The following is an 18,337-nucleotide window of genomic DNA, read 5'->3' on the forward strand; positions in this document are numbered from 1 at the left end:
GAAGTCTTTACTAGTGAAAGGTGACAAGAGGAAAATGAGGGGAAATAATGTAGGACAGCTTCTAGCATTGGTTGGAGTGTGATCCTAGAATGTGCATCCTTGTCTATAGAAGAGCTCCAGAACTCCTATTGAATATTCTTCTTGTAAGTTGTCCTTTCTATCTTCTCCTTTTCCTTTCTTGGCTTAGCTGAAGTGTGTCCCTCTGCACTGTTTAAGAGGCCTTCGACTTATCTATTCCCAGTTGGAGGCTTTGACCTGTTCCAAGTGTGTGAACTCCCTGGAGGTGAGTAGGGACAGGCATTATTACATCTTGCTGCCTTGGAGAAGGAGTGGTGGGTTCTTGAACTGTGTCCTGGAGAAACTGTCATTGCCTAAGTCCTACTAGGGCTGAGAAAGAGGGCCTTTATATTCAATGAAATATAGTCTGCTGTTGAACAATCTTGTAGTCCAAGCTGAAGGGTTGTCATTTGATCTAAGGTTTCCTTTTTTCCTACAGAATTTCTTGGATGCTATAGAATCTTGAGAAAAGAAGTTGGCAGAAGGTGGTTTATAATCAGTACAGTATGTCATCACCAGGCATTAAAGACAGTGGCCAGATTGCACAGCTGTGATGTCATAGAAATGAGGCTGTATTGTGTTATAATCTACTCCTGCAAGTAAATCACAGTGCCCACAGGGTTCTTTTAGGACCCAGTTAGATAAAGGCAAAACCACACTTAATAATCACCTTACTGTGTAAAACTTATCAAGTACAATAGCACAACATATTAGTTACAAAAAACAATTAAGTAAACTGCATACAAATACATTGTATTACTTCACCCACCTTCATAGGTAGCACTAATTGATGGGTATTAGATGGCCAGCTATTTGCTGGTGTGACAGAGAAGAGTTTGTTTTGGATTCTTCGTAGATTGCAAAAGTATCCACAATCATGCATTGCTCTGTTTTTCCAGCACTGGAGAGCATAGCTTCTGGTACTCCTGGTACCAAAGGAGTTTTAATTATGGTTCTTCTTTCTGAGCTTTCCTGTTTCTTGACATCTCAGTGAGCTGAATAGTTTGGTTTTTAAAAAAATGACTCTACTGCTCTCTATAAGTGTCAAAAGAAGAGTTGCAGTGTCAAAAGAAGAGTTGCATTGGCTTTTGGAGAAAAGCTCTTTTGCATACAGACAAGTTAAACAGGGTTTTGCTGTTCTAACATTTCACTTATCTTGCATGTTGCTTCCGAGAAAGCAGCCTTTCTTACACATTTTTATAATCAGTAATTATATTTTATCCTCTGGCAGACTCTTCCTATAGGTGCTTTAGCCAGTTTAACCATATATTTAAACTGTTCTTGACATGGAAAAATTTTCCTTCTAGAACGTAGCCCCCTTTAATACAGAAACTCTTCCATCTTGGCTCTCATTTTCAGCAGCAGTCTCTGAGCCTTTGGTTTCTAAGCTTAATGCGATTTGGCTGATCAGTAGCATCTTGAGGTTCATGCGTTGCAGTTGAATATAGAATGTGAATGTATTGCTCTGTTTAAAGTAAATTAAAGTAAAGCAAGGAAGGTCTTCTGTATTCACTGGGGGGTGTTTGGTTCTTCAAGTGGTCCAAAAATAATTTTATTCCTCAGCCTGATCCTTTTTTGGATGGTTGAGCCACTGAACAGTAAGGGTCTCATGTGGTGCATTTTATGTGCTTATGCATGGCCAGGACGTTCCATGAAAAATTAAAAACTGTTAATTACTGACAAGTAACTTATTTTTTCCTGCAATGCGTCTGTGTCCAGTACACAGTGTGAGTTTACATTATATTGCCTGTGAGGAAAGGGGAACTTGTTCTTTAGAATCAGTCCAGGAGGCTGATATGGTAGATTCTAATTTGAGGTAGTTTCAAGTGGGTAGCCATGTTGGTCTGTACCTAGAATACCAAGATTTGGGTCCAGTAGCACCTTAGAGACACCCTGGAAATCTAGTTGGTCTCTAATAGACATGGGCATGGAACAGGAAAAAAACGAACCACGTGTTTCGTTCATTTTCACAGAACATGAACCACAAATTAGACAAACTTGAGCCAGTTCCGAAACGGTTCGAGGTTTCAGAGAGACTGAACCCCAGGAAAGGCATGATCCATGGGTCCCCCCCTTCCTGTCATTTTCTCTTCACAGTGGCAAAAACTGGAGTGTCTGCTGGCAGCTACTTTGAGGGGCTGGTCATTTTCCTGGCTGGATGGGCCAGGGTGGGAGCTCTCTAGTTTGCAGGGACAGCTGCCAATCAAGCATGGAGGCCTCAGATTGGGGGCAACCAAAAGACTTCCACCATTGCCTGGGCGATGGATTGAATGGCGCAAAGTGTGTGGCTTCCCGAACCAGCAACGGAACGGAACAGTAGGAAAGTCGTTTGTTCCGTAAAAACGCGGACCCACGGAATGCGTTTCTTTGAAAATGGACCAGCCGTTCCATTTGGAATTTTGTTCCATGGTTCATTTTGTGCCCATCTCTAGTCTCTAATCTTGTTCTTAATTTGAGGTATGTAACTGATATTACAGGTTAGAGGCTACCCAAAGACAAGGTCCTGTAAAGAGGAAAGCTTGAGAGGCTGTCTGCTTTAAAAGTTTGTCTGCCCTGAGGCATAAAACTAGAGTTGAACCATCCGGTCTCTCTTTTTCTTCACAGAATGCCTGTGATCAAGTGCAAGTTGTTTACAATCTCAGGCGAGGAGTGGTTTCCTCAACATGCTTACAGGTTTCCTGAAATATTTTGTTGATAGGATTTTTAACTTGCACAATGTGCAAGAAATATACTCTTTGGAGCATGGAGATCAAGACAGCACACGAATTGCTCCAGATTAAATGGAAAGGCCAGGTACCTAGGCTGGTTGAAAAGGTGGCAGCCCTCAAACCAGGATGCTGAGAGACTAAGGAGGTGCATCTAGATAACAGTTCTTCTCTCTCTGTTCCCCCACCATTCACTTTGCTCTTCCTCCTGCAGGAGATAATTTCAGCATGTGGAGGGGACCTTAGTTCTGCCCTGCCGTGGTTGGAACTGCAGACAGTCAACTTCAGCCACAACTCCATTGCTAACTTGGATGGCTCACTGGTGTGTTTGGGGCAGCTGGGGTGAAGGGGGTATATAGAATGGTGAGAACGAAACCTTTCTTGATGGGCAACTGGCACAGGTTAACTGTGACCCTGTTTTCTTGCAACACTGGTATTTGACAGCTCTCTTGTTGCATCTGTGGTTTTGAGCAGGTGGGCTTTGGATGACTGTGCCATAATATTTTAACCTTGGGAGCACTTTTTCCATGGGTTGGTTCCAATGGTAATCAGCAACTTATTTCTTTTTCCCAACCAAGCAATTATTGAACGTCCTGAAGGCTTTGGATCTTAGTCACAATCTCCTCCAGGACTGTGAGTGCCACTTGACTGTAAGTATCTGACAGGGATCTCAGACATTTTATTTTTTTTAGTTGTCATTTACATGGTCTGCAGAAATAGTGGCCTTCCTCCTCTGTTTCTATTGCTGACCTAGTTCCTTGTATCAGCCTTGTATTTCCCACCTTTCATGGTGTGCTCAGTTCAGTGGAATCAGTACAGTCAGAGGATGGTAGAGAAGGGGCTCAATGAAGGCTGTTCCTGACTTGAGTGGTGGGGATTCTGCTTCTGGGAGGGGCCTGTCATGCAGCGGTGATCTGCATTTTGCATCCTAGCCAAGTAATAAAATTCAGCTCATCTCCTACTATTATATCCAAGCAGTTGTTATCAAAGTTGAAAGTTATTCCTTCTCAATCATAGGCATTTTGTACCCACTTAATACTTTATTCCTTATTTGTTCTGCTCTGTATTCTTCCCTCTATAGAGATGTGTGTCTGTTTGTTTGTCTGCTCCTTCCACTGTCAACTTCAGTAAAAATGTGCTTGCATGAAAAATGAGTATAGGTAATTTGCTGAAGGCAAATCTTTGCTGGAAAGTTGGGAACAAGGTTAGTGTCACTCCACTCAGGAGGTACCCAAATAATGTGTATGACTTGAGTGTTTTGCCCTTTAGACTTGCTTCAGACTTGGCCCTTTTTCTTTAAAGTGCAAAACAGACTGTTCAAGCACCATTCCTGGAATTTTTTTTTAAAAGATGTCATTATAAAAGCTTCAGGTCAGTATAAAGAATTCAAATAAACAACAAAATTAGCAGGTGTATTAAATGTTTCTCAAGTGGAAAGCTGTTCTTTTGGCAAAATTGTCAATCCTTCTTGAATGAGAGCGCTTTCTCTGTAGCAATGACGTTACAGTACTCTTACTCTGAGTTGTGTACTTGCTTGGACCAAAGCAGAGTTTAGATCATATGTAACACTAGCAGACTTTTGAACACTTTTAAGGTAAATGCTCTGATAAGAATTATTTGACAGTGTAGATTCTTCTGTTTTGCTTGGCCACCTACAGCTTGTCTGGCAGCTCATGAGACTTCTTTTGGTGAAAACCATTTATGGCAGTAGAGATGTATGTGAATAAATATAAGAAAGGGCCATATGAATTAGCTGTGCTGAGATCTGCCTACTTCTCAATACAGGTACTGACAGACCTGGAATATTTAAATGTTGCCTACAACTTCCTGCCCAAAATTCCTGACCTCGGGCTGCACAGCAGGGCTAAATTGGTGACCCTGATCCTGCGGTACAACCAGCTCGACAGTATTAATGGTGAGATACTAATGGGGTTGTAGGCTATGAGAGTGGCTGGGAACTAGGCTGTGTGGCATCACAACTGGGCAAGGATTGCAAACTGATGCCACAGTAAGGCAGTTTTGTGCACAAGGTTCCTTTTGCTCTTCTGACCTTAGTTTGCTTACTTTTCCACAGGTGTGGAACAACTATCTAGTCTGCAGCACCTGGATGTTGCTTATAACTTGCTCTTGGAACATGCTTTGTTGACACCACTGTCTCTGCTGCACAACATGAAAAGAGTGAGCAATTGATTGGATTAGAGCTTTAGGGGTGGGCTGCTTGGTAAAATGGGGTCTCTTTTCACCTCAATATTCTATGGAGTGAAGGGAAGGGCATCTTTGTAGTGGTGATGGGCACAAAATAGCATTACATATGGTATTAGAAATAAGAATTTGCATTTTCCCAGCAACATGATCTGTAGTCAGTGCTATGAAAATGTAGCAAAGTAGGCAAAATTCTCATAGTTTATATTGCTGTTTTGTTGTTCAAATACAATAGTATTTTTTTCCTTTCCTCCAGCTGCACTTGGAAGGGAATCCATTATGGTTTGATCAGAATCACCGGCCTGCTACCATGTTGCACTTATCTCCTAGGGTCATTTCCTGTGATGTGAGTATATGTGGTCTATGCTGCAGTTTTACAGGTTGGACAGTAGGTAACATACAATCTTCCCACAGCTTTGTTCAATTCCATTTAAATATAAGCAAAATGGAATGCTCTTTCTCCCCCACTCCAGCACCTGGTGTTCAGAGCTACGTTGCCTTGGAATATAAAGCCATCATAGCTAGTAACCATTGACAGGACCTGTACTCAGTTGGTCTAGTTCCCTTCTACGCTTGAAGCAGGGAAGTCCATAAATTGTGTTGCAAGTAACAGATTTATTTTCTGTCTGTCCTGTATCTACTGAGTAGCAATTTCATTGGCTGGCTTCAAATTCTAACGTTATTGAAGCAAGTGCTTTTCACTTCTTCAGTGCAATGTATCCTTCCCTACCCTCCTTGCCTTCATTCATACTTTTCACCTTTTTCTTGTAGAGCAAGTGCTTCAATTCCTTTTATCACTTTAACTGCCCTCTTTTCCTTTGTAAACACCCTTTTTTTCCGATGAGTGACCACGATTGTATCTAGCATTACAAATGCAGCTGCACCATAGATACTACTGTCAGTTTCCTCCCTTACTTTCATTTCCTTTCTTAATCATAGGATAAAATCTGCCTTCATTACTGCAATTTGGGTTGATGTTTCATTGAGCTACCTGTGATGAGCCTGAGGTCTATTTTCCGGGTTCAGGTGCCACTCATGTATATGAGGTTAGGATTTTTTGTCCAACTGTGCATCGTTTTGCACTTACTTTGAACGTTATTTGTCATATTGTCCGTTCACCCAGTTGAGAGAAATCCCTTTAGAGCTCTTCATGGTATGCTTTGGCCGTCACTATCTTGAATACCTCGCTATCTGCAAATCTGAGCATTTATTGCTTATTTCCAGTTACAGACATTTGGAAACAAGGTACCAGTCCTGGTAATCCATATCTACTAAGTTTACCCAGGAGCCACTAGTGAGAGACTTTATAGAAAATAACTTCAAGGTTTTAGTATATAATGTTTACTCATATCCCCATGCCAGCTAAATTTCTAAAGGAGCTCCAAAAGTTGATGTAAAAGAACTTCACAGAAACCAAGCTAAATCTTCTTCCGTAGAGCTCTTCTTTATATGCTTAATTCTGCCTTCTAATGGTTTTTTGTCAGTTTACCTGTAACACACATTAGGACAGGCTAACAGCCCTATAATTTCCCAGCTCCCTCCCTTCTCCCTCTTCCATCCTTTTTTTTAAAGCTTGCCATTAGATTTCCTGCTTTCTAGTCATCTAGTAAGGATGCAAATGTTTGTGACTTTGCATATTACTTATAAAAGATGAGCAATTTCATATCTTGAGTTATTTTAAAACCATTGGTGTATGCTGTTTGGACTTAACAACTTCCATTTTTAACTTGTTAATTAGCACTAGACTTTCATTCTTGCAACTTCTATTGATTCAGTTCTTCCTCCTCCCTCCCTAAAAATTACAATTCTGTGGGCATTTGCCCAGTGTACTTTGCTGTGAAAACAAGCACAGTTCACTCATCTTGTATCTAATTTCCAAGTGCTTTCACTTCATTTTGTTGAACAGTTGCCTGCTTGCCTGGCTTCCTGATTCTGATGTATTGCTTTTCTTAAATGGTTTTAATAATATGCGCCTCATTTTTTTGCTTGCCTTTTATGTACTTCTGTTGTTCTCCTCATTTAGGCAGGTCTTTGACTTTTTAAAGGAAGCCTTCTGTCTTGTAAGGCCGCCTTAACCATGTTTGTTAATCATGCTAAGAGCTTCTTGACCTAATCTGTGATTATATATTCTGTCTGAGCTTCACTTAAGTGCATACCAAGCATCATGCTTGAACAATCCCCCCCCCTCTTTTTTTTGGCTAGTTTCCCCTTTTGAAATGTATTGTGCTTGGACATATGGGGCAACTTTCCTTTCACACGCAGGCTAAATTAAATAGCCCCATCATCTGTTTTCAGTCAGTCAAACAGGACTCTTCTTGCCCTAATCCCTGGGTGCCATTCGGCATTAGATCTAGCTTCCCCTACAGCTGTTATATTCCATGATAGTGTCCAGTAATACTGTCAACTGCCATAGAGTACACTTTCTTGTTATGGTCTCAGAATGCAGGGCTATCACACTGAAACAGCATAATTCTCAGAAGAGCAACATAAGGAACAACAGTCTTCTCCCCAAACCATTTTCTCTGTATATGCTCTGCCCTTTCTGTCAAGCTAATTGGTCAAGAGTGCCTACTTGCTTTGTCATTGCTTCTGACAGAATTCAGGAGTTTTATGTTCACATAAAATGGGGATTAAGAAAAAACCCTTTGAAACGTAATTCTACATGCCTAGGGATGCTTAGGCATAAGGGTTCTCCAGGCGCAGGCTGTTGTGGCTACCTACACTTGTAACAGTTTCAAAAAGCAGTTTGATATATTTGGGTTTCCTGTTCAAACAACAATAAAGTAGTAAGGCAAGGTAGAAGCAAGGAAGCTTTGGGGCATGTTTAGGGAAGCTCTCTGAATGTTGGGGGTCTGTCTTTATAGTCCTTGGTTTCTTCTTATCCTTGTATTGGAGGTGTAGTCTGAGGCCCAAACACCCTGTTTCCCATTCACCTATTGCCAGAGTGCTGGAAAACTGAGAGTTGTCTTACCTCAGAAAACAGCCTTCTGATGAGAGGTGAAAAGAGCTGAAGTGCTGGTGTCCTGAGTGCATTTGGTTCTCTCATTCCAGTTCCTCCTTGATGGAGAGTTGCTGTCTGCCTCTGACCTGCAGGTGAGTGGGGGAACATTCCAGGGAATGGGCAGGGAGATAAGAAGGTGCAGAGTGTGGTGGCTCTGGCTTCCCCAGAACAATGGCTGGCCAGGGATTACTCATGAAAATGCTTGATGCTTCACTCTTGAGGGGATGGCTGTGTGTACAGCAATACACAGAATTGCCTTAATGGTCTCTTTAAAGGAGATTTGAGGGAGTAACGAGGTGGCCTTGAATAGACAATCTTACCTTTCCTGGGCTCCTTTGTCTTTCAGCATCTCTCCAAACTGGATCAGATGGTTGTTCGGCCACTCTACACTCCTGCATCAGAGAAGGTCTTGACAGACCGCAGTGCCCTGGAAAGTTCTTGTGCTGCAGACCAAAGTGATAGCCAGTCTGGAGAAAGCAGAACTGCCAGGATACCACCTCAGAAGAAAACAAAGGTGATCCTGCTGTCCAGGATTCTGATGGGGAGGAGGTTGGGGTAGAGAGGCAGAGAGGGGGTGGGGCAGAGGGGGTGGCTTCTGTGATGTGTGTTCTTGTGCTAAACAAGTAGGGCGAGACTTTCACAGTACTGTGTCAGAAAAAGTTTCCATGAATATATAGGGTGTGGAGTCTAATAGTAATGTAGCTTGTGCAGTCACCTGAAAATTACTAGCACTTTTTCAAAGGAAAAACAGTAGTTTACAGACCTCATTGTAGGGAGAACCTTTACATGTTATAGTAGTTTCTGCTGGGGAAAAGTTAATTTGGAGTAAAGTACCAAATGCTTCTAAAAGACTTTTCCTTGAAAAGCATGAAGAAAGTTGATGGTGTTATGATAACTCAACCCTGTCATGGTGGAAGCCACCTGTCGCTTTTGCTTACAGCCTATGCTCTTCTTCAGGGGAAGGTTAAAGTGCGCAGGGCCAGCATCTCGGAGCCTAGTGATACAGACCGTGAACACACAACGCTACCCCTCTCAGCAGGTGAGAGCTGAATCACTGTGGGACAGTTACGTGGGTTTGGAATGTGTGTGGAGCTTTTGGGCTCTGGAAGCGGTTTACAATTTTCTGGGTCTGTCTTTCCCCACAGGTGTAGTTCGGCAGCACCAGGAAGAGATGGAGCGCATGGACAGTTTCAGAGATCGTTTTGGTACCCACTGGCTCCAGTATAGACGGCACCTAGAAGCGCAAGGACAGGCAGGACCCAGCACACCCTCTGGTAGCCCCACAACAGACTCTCTAGGCAGTTCTGCTGAGGTTTCTGAACAAAACAAGAGCCCACTGCAGGAGCAGAAGACAGCTGAAGCGGAGGAAGGAAAGGAACCAGAGCTGCCACATGCTGAAGTCGTGGTGGAAAGTGTGAAAGCAGTGGTGGAAACAGATTGTTTGGCATCTACAGAAGAGAGAGATGAGGAAGAAAAACCAGAAGGTAAACTATGCAACTCCTGGGTCTGTGTAATTTCTATGAGATGCGAGGCTAGGATATTTATGGCCTGCATCAAGTTGCACTGCATGCTTAAATATGGCTCCACCTTGGGTGGAATGGAAGGGCTTTAGTGCCATCCCTCTGCGGCTTTCTGCTTCATGTACCTTGTAACGCTTGCTGGTGTTCTTGTGGAATCCCACCTATAGCTAAACATTTCAGTCATCACAGTTCTTAAGCGGTGACTTTGCCAAAGAAATTGTTTTCTGACAGAATGGGAAGCTCAGTAATCCTCTAAAACCAATGCTTTATAGTGCAGGCAGCTCACTAATGCATTATGCAGCAAGCCTAGGGGTTCTGCATGGCTGCGGCTGGAGCACTAAGTCAGACATTCATGCTGACCCTGCAGGCATCAATGAAGCTATACTCAACATTTTCATATAAAAACTAGTGAATGTCAGGGCCTTATGACAGGAAGAAAAAATCTGAACTTGTAGGCTGTTCTGTTATAGGCTTAAACTACAGCCATAGACAGACCCTAAGAAGTTTGCAATTGCTAACTTTGGTATAGTTCGGCAGCACAAGCAGAGATAAAACGTGGCACAGATTTCAGCACATTTACTCCTATTGAAAGAACTGGCTTTTAAGCACTCCTCAATTGAAACTTACTAGTGCTTACATGGTAGTCTTGATGGGGCTTCCTGTCTTGGGCTCTTTCATGCAGTGCAGTCCAGTTCCCCTGCCTCATATACACTTCATAAGCACTTCCTTAGTGGACGCTGACAAAACAAACGTTGCAAAACTACACAACCAGACAACATGGAACTTAAATCAAATCATACAAATCATGTTTTGCATGAAAATGTGGCTTTTGTGGTACAGAACTCAATGGTGATCTTTGAAGGTCAGACATGCACATTGTTTAAAGATTGCATAAATCAGAACATTTCTTGATAGAAAAGTGAATGCCATTCTAAGCAAAAAAGGGTCCTTCACAGACAGCAGTGTCTTATTCTTGCCTACACAGTACTTTTAGAAAAGATCTCAGATTGTTTGTCTGATCTTATTTGTCTCTTGAATAACTCCTACAGTACAAACAACTTGGCTTGGTTCAGATGTCCACAAAGCAGTAAAACATGGCTTGCTCTGTGTGTGTGTGTGTGTGTGTGTGCACGCGCACGCGCACACACCATACCTTTTTGTCTCTGTGGATGCATCCTCTTATGGTTGGTCCTATTCTACTAAATAAGTCACTAGAAATTCACTTGTTTGACTGTTTCCAGCTCTGTTCCTCTTCCACAGAATGCAGCCTTGAGTATATAATGGCTGTCAAGGCCCATAGATCATGCTCCGTGTTTACTCCCCTTACTAGACAGTGACTTGGAGTCGAGGCTTCCTCCTTGCATCCTCCTTTTATCCTCAGTTGCATGTGTCTTCATATCCATCCTGAGAGTTAAACTGAGAATGAAGATCTCATGCAGATCCACTCACCTGGATTCAGATCTGAACTGAGCTTTCAGTTGAAATATGCAATGTCCTAATCTCAACATTAGCTTCATATTCTAGCAAGATGTTCCTCCTGCCTTGCAATTTTTTGCATCTTTCATATGGTGATCTCCATACGTCGTATGCTATTGTTAACTACTCCTGCCACTCCATGGGCTTTCACCCTTGAAGGCTAGATAACATCCCCCACCCCCCCAGCCTTTTAGAGTTAACAGGATTCTGAAAGTTGCAACAAATAACTAATTATCTTCATCCATACAGCGGACCTCTGCCAGCCAGTGTTGGTAAGCCAGATAGAAGGTGATTGTGACCCAGAACCAGACTGGATCTTCCTACGGGTTACTGCTCGGCATGTGATTGAGGTGGAATTGAAAGCAGCCAAAGTAGTACGCCGGCTAGAACTTCAAAATCTGCAGAAAATAGAGACATCGGAGATGCTGTGGAGAAGACTGGTGAGCTGAAGTGGCTTTTGAGGAGGAGAAAAAAATCTAGTTATCTGACCACCATAGAGCCTGGTGTGTCATGAGCATGATCTTTGCTCAGCTGGTTAAGGCTCGTCCTCTTGAAAGGGATTTGGGGCATCTAGTTATACATGTATGCTTAATTCTGTATAGTGATGTACAGTTCAGAGCACTAGATGGCAGGGCGGCATTGCTGTAAAGGAAACTGTTAACCTCCCCTTGCTGTAATACATCTGCATACTCCTACCATATTCATAGGCTCTGCCAGGCAAGAGCTGCCAAGTAAACCAAACTTCTTGTTCGTCTGCTGCCTGATTAACTGCTCTTGTTCCTGCTCTTCCCTTCTTCACAGATGTCAGTATAATCAAAGGACACACAGCAGTTTTTTGTTTCGAGCAGAGTTGTTGAAGCAGCTGCTCTCATTGGCTCTCCCAAACTACTGCTGCTCCACAGATAATTGAGCAGAAGCCTGCATTTTTACAATTGGTGTATTCAGAGATAAAGCTGGAGTTGACATTATTGTCACTCTCCTTCTGAAAATCTGGCTCCAGGAAGGATCAGCCAAAGTCGCTGAGATTCTAGACCTTCTCTCATTGTATAATTCTCTTGAGAAAAAGGTTCTACCATGTACTGCTGCCACACAGCACAATTATTTCCCCAGGAAAGTATGACCCTTGGCATCAGTGGTTGTTTTTTTTTTTTTAAAGATTTTGTGTTTTGGGAGTGACTTTGCTGGTCTCATTATGTAATCCTTTATTGTGCACACCATTATTTGAAACATGCTGTCCTGGAAGTAGTGAGGTTTTGGATGAGGGGGGGGGGGTCTAACTGAGATGCAGCTTTCTGGGCAGCAAAGAAAGCTGCACCCCCTCCTCTCCCCTTTCTCACCCATCTCTTCCACATGCCTGTTAACCCTCGGCACTTGCTGCCACCCAAGTTTTGGGATTTTTCTACAAATTGAAGAGGGCCCAGGTTCACCCCTTCCTATTAATTCCTTGTACAAGAGGGAGGCAACTAGCCTGAGACACAAAAACCCGGGCAGAGTTTTTAAAAGATTTATCAAAGGAGTGTATTTAACGGAATAGAGCAGCAAATAGTTTCCACAACAATGAACAGTTGAGCTAAACTTTTGTTCCAGATAATATCCCCCTTGGTTAACAGAATAAAGGAAAAGCAGACCAAAAAACAGTCCTTACCATGGCTGCCTTGAACTAGTCCCCAATTCAGCTATATTCCCTTGGTCCAAACTGAATCTAATCAACAAATCTTGCGTGAGGAAACACTTTCCTATACATAACAACTACCTAGTTGAGCAAGTCCATAAAATACACACTTAGCTCTTGGCTTTATGAGCGTTTCCTGGTTCCTGCCCCCTTCCTCAAGGTGGATTCCAGTTTTCCCTCCAGGTTGGCAAGGGCCAATCCTGAATTTTCCCTGGAAATCCAAGTCAGGAAGAGAAGGGCTAGTCCTTCAAGAGGGACAATCTAAGCAAAATTCAAATGATGAGGTCTCTCATGAAATTGTTTGGGACGCAATGAAAGCAGTAGTTGGGGGCAAATGTATTGCCATTGCCTCAGCCTATAAGAAAAGAAAAGAGAGGTCAAAAATGGAATTATTGGAAAAAATAGCCCATTTAGAACAGGCACATAAAAAAAATGCGGTAAGAAAATCTATAAAAAAAACACTCTGTTGAAAGGAAAAAATTAGAAACACTGGAAACTACAGGCATCCAGAAAATCCTTATTTTTATAAAACAAAAATATTGGCAAAACAGCTCCAGAAGTCTGAAAATTCTTTCATGGAAGGTGGGGAAAAAAGAAGGCTACAAGGCTAATAAACCACGTACGTGATGAGACCAGGCAACTTCAAGTAAAATCGAAACCCATAATCAAAGTTTTCCACAATTTTTATAAAAAGTTGTATACATCAGAAACCCCAAATTTGAAAACAATCCATGACGATTTAGGAAAGAGTGGGACATACAAAATTATATCTGAAGCACATAAACAATTAATAGACCAACAAATCTCGATTAAAGAAACCCAGGAAACAATTAAAAATTTAAAAAATAATAAATCCCCAGGCAATGATGGGTTTCCTGCAGAATACTATAAAAAATTTTCTTTTCAGTTAGCCCCCTATCTTACTAATATTTGCAACAAAATTCTAGAGCAAGAGAAAATGCCACCCTCCTGGACAGAATCAAATATGGTGATCCTTTTAAAACCAGGCAAAGATGCCACCAATCCTTCTTCGTATAGACCCATAACATTACTAAATCAAGATATGAAAATATTTACAGCCATTCTAACAGCTAGGCTAAACAAAATTATTTCTAAATACATAGAGGTAGACCAATCAGGATTCATACCAAGTAGGCAGTTAACGGATAATATTAGAAAGACCTTGAATATCATCAATTTCGGAAAACAGAATAAACTAAATTCTCTCATACTGGCACTCGATGTCGAAAAAGCCTTTGATCGCGTGGAAATCCCTTACCTCAAGGAGATATTAAGGAACGTGAATTTTGGAGACAAATTTTTAAGGGTAATCCATACTCTATATGCTAGCCCCTTCACTCAAATCAAAATTAATGGATACAAATCAGAGAAAATCAAATTGCTCAGAGGCACTAGGCAGGGGTGTCCGCTCTCCCTGCTCCTTTTTGCATTGGCAATTGAACCACTTGCAAATCACATTAGACAATCCCCCAAAATAAAAGGCATCAGTATCAGCAGCAAGGAGTACAAGCTGTCTTTGTTTGCCGATGACATGACACTCTACCTATCCGATCCTGTATCTTCAATTAATGAATTAGAAAAAATCACGGGAGAATTTGCAAACGCCCTCAGGCCTTACTATTAATGGAAACAAAAGTGAAATCTACCCAATTTCCCTAAAACCGGACTTAATTAATTTTCTAGAAAGAAATTATAATTATAAATGGGTCAAAAACAGCTGGAAACATTTGGGAATTCAGATACCTGTCCAATTAAACGATTTGCTGACCATCAATTACTCTGAAATCAATCAGTCCATTAATTCTTTATTAGGGAATTTTGGGCTCTCTCTAATTGAAAGGGTAAACCTCATCAAATCTTTTATCTTCCCAAAATTTCTTTTTGTGTTCAGAGCACTTCCCATTACAATCCCAGGGAAAATCTTCGACCAATGGCAATCCAAAATTAGTAAATTCATATGGAATAACAAAAAGGCTAGAATACCCATGGAGACACTAAAAAGGACTAGTAACAGGGGAGGATTAAATTTACCAGACCTTAAAACCTACTATGAAGCATCCCACCTTAAAAATTTGGTAGTGATAGCTAATACTAAGCTAGAGCCTGATTGAAAGGCCATAGAACAAAGCTACTTGCTAGGAAGACATATAAATGAGTGTATATGGAACAGAAACTCTGTGAACGTCCATCTAACATAAGAAACAGCCCTTTCTTGCTAAGCGTTATAAAAATCTGGGACACTCTTAGAAATAAGTTAACACAAACATGCTCCTTGGTATCGCCCTTTGTGGGACAACACTGGTTCTTACCTGCTTTTAATTTACACTCATACAAATGGTGGAGGCTTAACAACAAATCACGAATAATTAATACCCTGGACAAAGGCAAGCTTTTAAATAAGGTACAGCTAGAAAGTAATACAACAACACGCGTCCCATGGTTCGAATATATGCAGGTCAAGCATCTCATTGAATCTCCAAAAATTAAAGAATCACGGGCTAAACCCCTAACACATTTTGAAATGATTCTAAAAGATAGTACAGAGAGTCAGAGGGGCATATTATCTAAAATCTATGCAATTCTGTTAGAAAACAAACAGAAGCATAAAATCTTGTCCTATCAAAAAATGTGGGCCAAGGAATGCAATTTTGATCCCTCAAATAACAGATGGAATATGATTTGGAAATCACACAATTTTCAAACAAACATTGTAAATATAAAAATGCTAACTCTGAAAATGATTTCCCACTGGCATATGACCCCTGTCAAGCTACACCACATCAATCAGACTCAGTCGGCCAACTGCTGGAAGCAATATGGAGAGCTTGGCACATACATGCATTGCTGGTGGGGCTGCAAGTATGTTAGCTCATTCTGGGACAAAATAATTAAAGAACTCAAAGCTATAACAGGGCATTCGATTCCAAAGGCTCCTGAAATAATATTATTAAACTATTGGGAAGACCCAGGGATCCCACCTAATAGCCTGAATCTTATTTATTCACTCTTGGCACTGGCCAAACTATCAATAGCTTCACAATGGAAACAAAAATCTGCCCTTTCAGTTGAGAGCTGGAAATCTCGAATCTGGGACCATTTCATCATGCAGAAGATCACTGAACAATTGGCACAGAGGGAAAATCCAAATTATAAATCCTGTTTTCTAGAACAGTGGCTTCCACTTTTGGAATACTTGACAAAAGAGGACAGATGGACAAACAACGTGAAACAAGACCTCTACTTTTCTATGGCCTATCTCTAAGTTAAAGAGCAATTCACCATACAATTATGCATCTGGATTCTGTTACTTATTTAACTCTTACCATAATGAGACCTAGATACCGGAATTGTGACAATTTTCTTCCCCTTTTAGTTTTTTCTTATATAGTCAGATTGCGGTACCGGCAACTGTTGGACCGGTACTGATTGGTTGCCACTTGTTGGCTGAGACTATATGATATGTAATGTGGCTACTTTCAATTCGAAAAAGTTTACAAGTTTATTGATTGTATGTTGTTGTACTTTATACCCTGTTTATTATGAAAAAAAATTATAAATACAATAAAATATATTTTTTTAAAAAAAAAGAGGGACTATCAAGAGGAAAATTTTCCATTAAGCACATGGTTCCTATTTCAGGAGTCCAAATACAAAAGAAGCTCTGAGGTGGTCACGGGGCTTGAAACCCTGGCAAAACAGGGGACGCTATAATGAACCCATGGCTTCTAAGCCCCGTGGTTCACGACACATGCTAAAAGCACTACATAGAAAATAAAATGCTTAGTTCTGGCTAGTATTTTCTATTAATCTAGAGGGGAATATTTTGCTGCAGCATTGTACCACAATGAAAGTGATTTCTCTTCCTCTGTGTGCTAATTTTGCTGATGTTCTGTGTAGTAGGAGGCTGTTCTGTCCACATCTTTACACCATGGTTGTACTTTAGACCTAGTGAGTTGTCTGTGGTCGCCATGTCCTTGCAGAAGAACTGTTTGCATTCAGCGATTAGGCTCTGCCACAAAAGTATCATGTCTTCCAGTGGGCACACAGAATTCCAAATTTTGAGAGGTTTTTGGCAGTTGGAAGAAATTGCTAGCTGTTATATAATGTGAGGATGGGCTTGAAATTGTGTTTGCAGGGCTTGGTGAGTTCTCCAAAGGGGAAGCTGATAAGCAGGACTTCCAGTAGTTGGGGCAGAGATTAAGTACTCCCTTTAGCTACTTATTTGTGTGACTGACAGGAAAAGAATTATGCTAACTCCTGAATCTGCATAAAGTATGTAAGTCACATAATTTAAGAATTTTTGCAGGAAGGATTGAAGAGACCATTTAAGGGAAAAGAAGTTTCATGTTCAACTTGTAGGTTGCTCTCATCAGAATCCCATCTATTTTTGACAGGACCTGGAGCGTGTGTTTCCTGTTCTCACACTGCATTTCAACTACATCTGCAAGGACCGTCAGAAGCGTCGATATATAGTGTTGGATGATCACCCTGAGCGTTGTGTACAGGTGAGGGGGATGCTCAGCACTTGGTTACACTGTAATACAGGGTGTTCATACAGGGCCTTATCATTCCAAAATGAAGTGCTGTACTGTTACTTGGGCAGTCTGAGCCCTGCAAATCTGGGTCCATTGCATTCTCTCCCCCCACCATCCCCTTCTTCATGTTCTTTGCTGACCTTCACAGGAATTGATGCAAGTGTTGAAACCCCCCATGGAAGGAAATGGGAAGAAAGATGAAGGCCAGGCAGAGGGCGGTCCAAAGCTCCAGTGCCTGAAATGCACACGGGAGTTTGCTGCATGCTTGCTCTCACTGCAGAATCCAGGTCCTGCTGAAGAGACTCCAGCATTCTCTGAACAAGGTATGTGTGGTGTTAGTAAACATCTTGGCCTGATGTGGCTTCATTTTTTGTGATACAGAAATGGGGTTTGGGATCTGGGTAATTTACTGGTTAAGTTTGCTGAAGACTGGTTAGTAAACTTGCTTTCTAACCCTTGCCAGCTTTGGATCATCTTTCCACTTTTTACTCTCTGCTCCCTGACTGTAAAGTGAGAATCCTGACCTAGTTAGTAGGGCTACTGCAATTCTTTAAGGCTTTAGAAAGGAAGGTAAGATTGTGGACAAGAGCCCAGTTAATTATTTCAGTTTCTGACCATTTGAATTCCCTTTTCGAGTGAATAACAGATATCCAAAATGTGTTGTTAGACTTGTTGCCTGTTGGGTCTTCCTTATCACAGCTTTTTCTGAATCTCCAGAGACTTTAGAACCTTTAAAAGTCAGGTTAATTGAATGTTCCACTTGCCTTTCCTTCCTGGGGTGCATTAAAGATTCATTTGCATGTTTTTGGAATTAAGAACATGAAGGAGACAGCCAGTCCCGGAGGGGTTGTGCTCCCTTTTAAGGAACAGGTTCATAGCTTTGGGGTTCTGCTGGATCCTAACCTATAGTGGGAAGGTCAGAACTTCTCTGTGGCACGTAGCACCTTTTATCATCTTTTCCTAGTATGCCTGCTACAGCCATTCCTCTAAAAGCGTGATCTAGCCACAATGATCTAGGTTATGATTACATCTTGGTTGGATTACTGTAATGGACTTTGCATAGGACAACTTTGAAAACAATCTGGAAACTTCAACTCATTCAAAATGCAGCAGCCAGGCTATTGTCATGAAGCAAGATACAGGGATCT

At 41.5% G+C, this 18,337-nt stretch overlaps 1 protein-coding gene across 5 annotated transcripts in view; it reads left to right on the forward strand.

Annotated features, from left to right (window-relative positions):
• Positions 1 to 18,337, forward strand: part of STK11IP (serine/threonine kinase 11 interacting protein) — a 37,695-nt gene that overhangs the window by 8,827 nt on the left and 10,531 nt on the right. For all 5 annotated transcript variants that reach the window (XM_054971809.1, XM_054971812.1, XM_054971808.1 and 2 more), the window contains exons 5-17: positions 188 to 283; positions 2,977 to 3,084; positions 3,341 to 3,412; positions 4,548 to 4,677; positions 4,837 to 4,940; positions 5,221 to 5,310; positions 8,016 to 8,057; positions 8,312 to 8,479; positions 8,923 to 9,004; positions 9,111 to 9,449; positions 11,211 to 11,401; positions 17,049 to 17,159; positions 17,338 to 17,512. In XM_054971809.1, coding sequence (XP_054827784.1) covers positions 188 to 283; positions 2,977 to 3,084; positions 3,341 to 3,412; positions 4,548 to 4,677; positions 4,837 to 4,940; positions 5,221 to 5,310; positions 8,016 to 8,057; positions 8,312 to 8,479; positions 8,923 to 9,004; positions 9,111 to 9,449; positions 11,211 to 11,401; positions 17,049 to 17,159; positions 17,338 to 17,512 — 1,708 coding nt within the window. The remainder of the gene's footprint in view (positions 1 to 187; positions 284 to 2,976; positions 3,085 to 3,340; positions 3,413 to 4,547; positions 4,678 to 4,836; positions 4,941 to 5,220; positions 5,311 to 8,015; positions 8,058 to 8,311; positions 8,480 to 8,922; positions 9,005 to 9,110; positions 9,450 to 11,210; positions 11,402 to 17,048; positions 17,160 to 17,337; positions 17,513 to 18,337) is intronic.

This window comes from Eublepharis macularius, chromosome 2 (assembly GCF_028583425.1).
Source record: "Eublepharis macularius isolate TG4126 chromosome 2, MPM_Emac_v1.0, whole genome shotgun sequence".
Classification (NCBI taxonomy): Eukaryota; Metazoa; Chordata; class Lepidosauria; order Squamata; family Eublepharidae; genus Eublepharis; species Eublepharis macularius.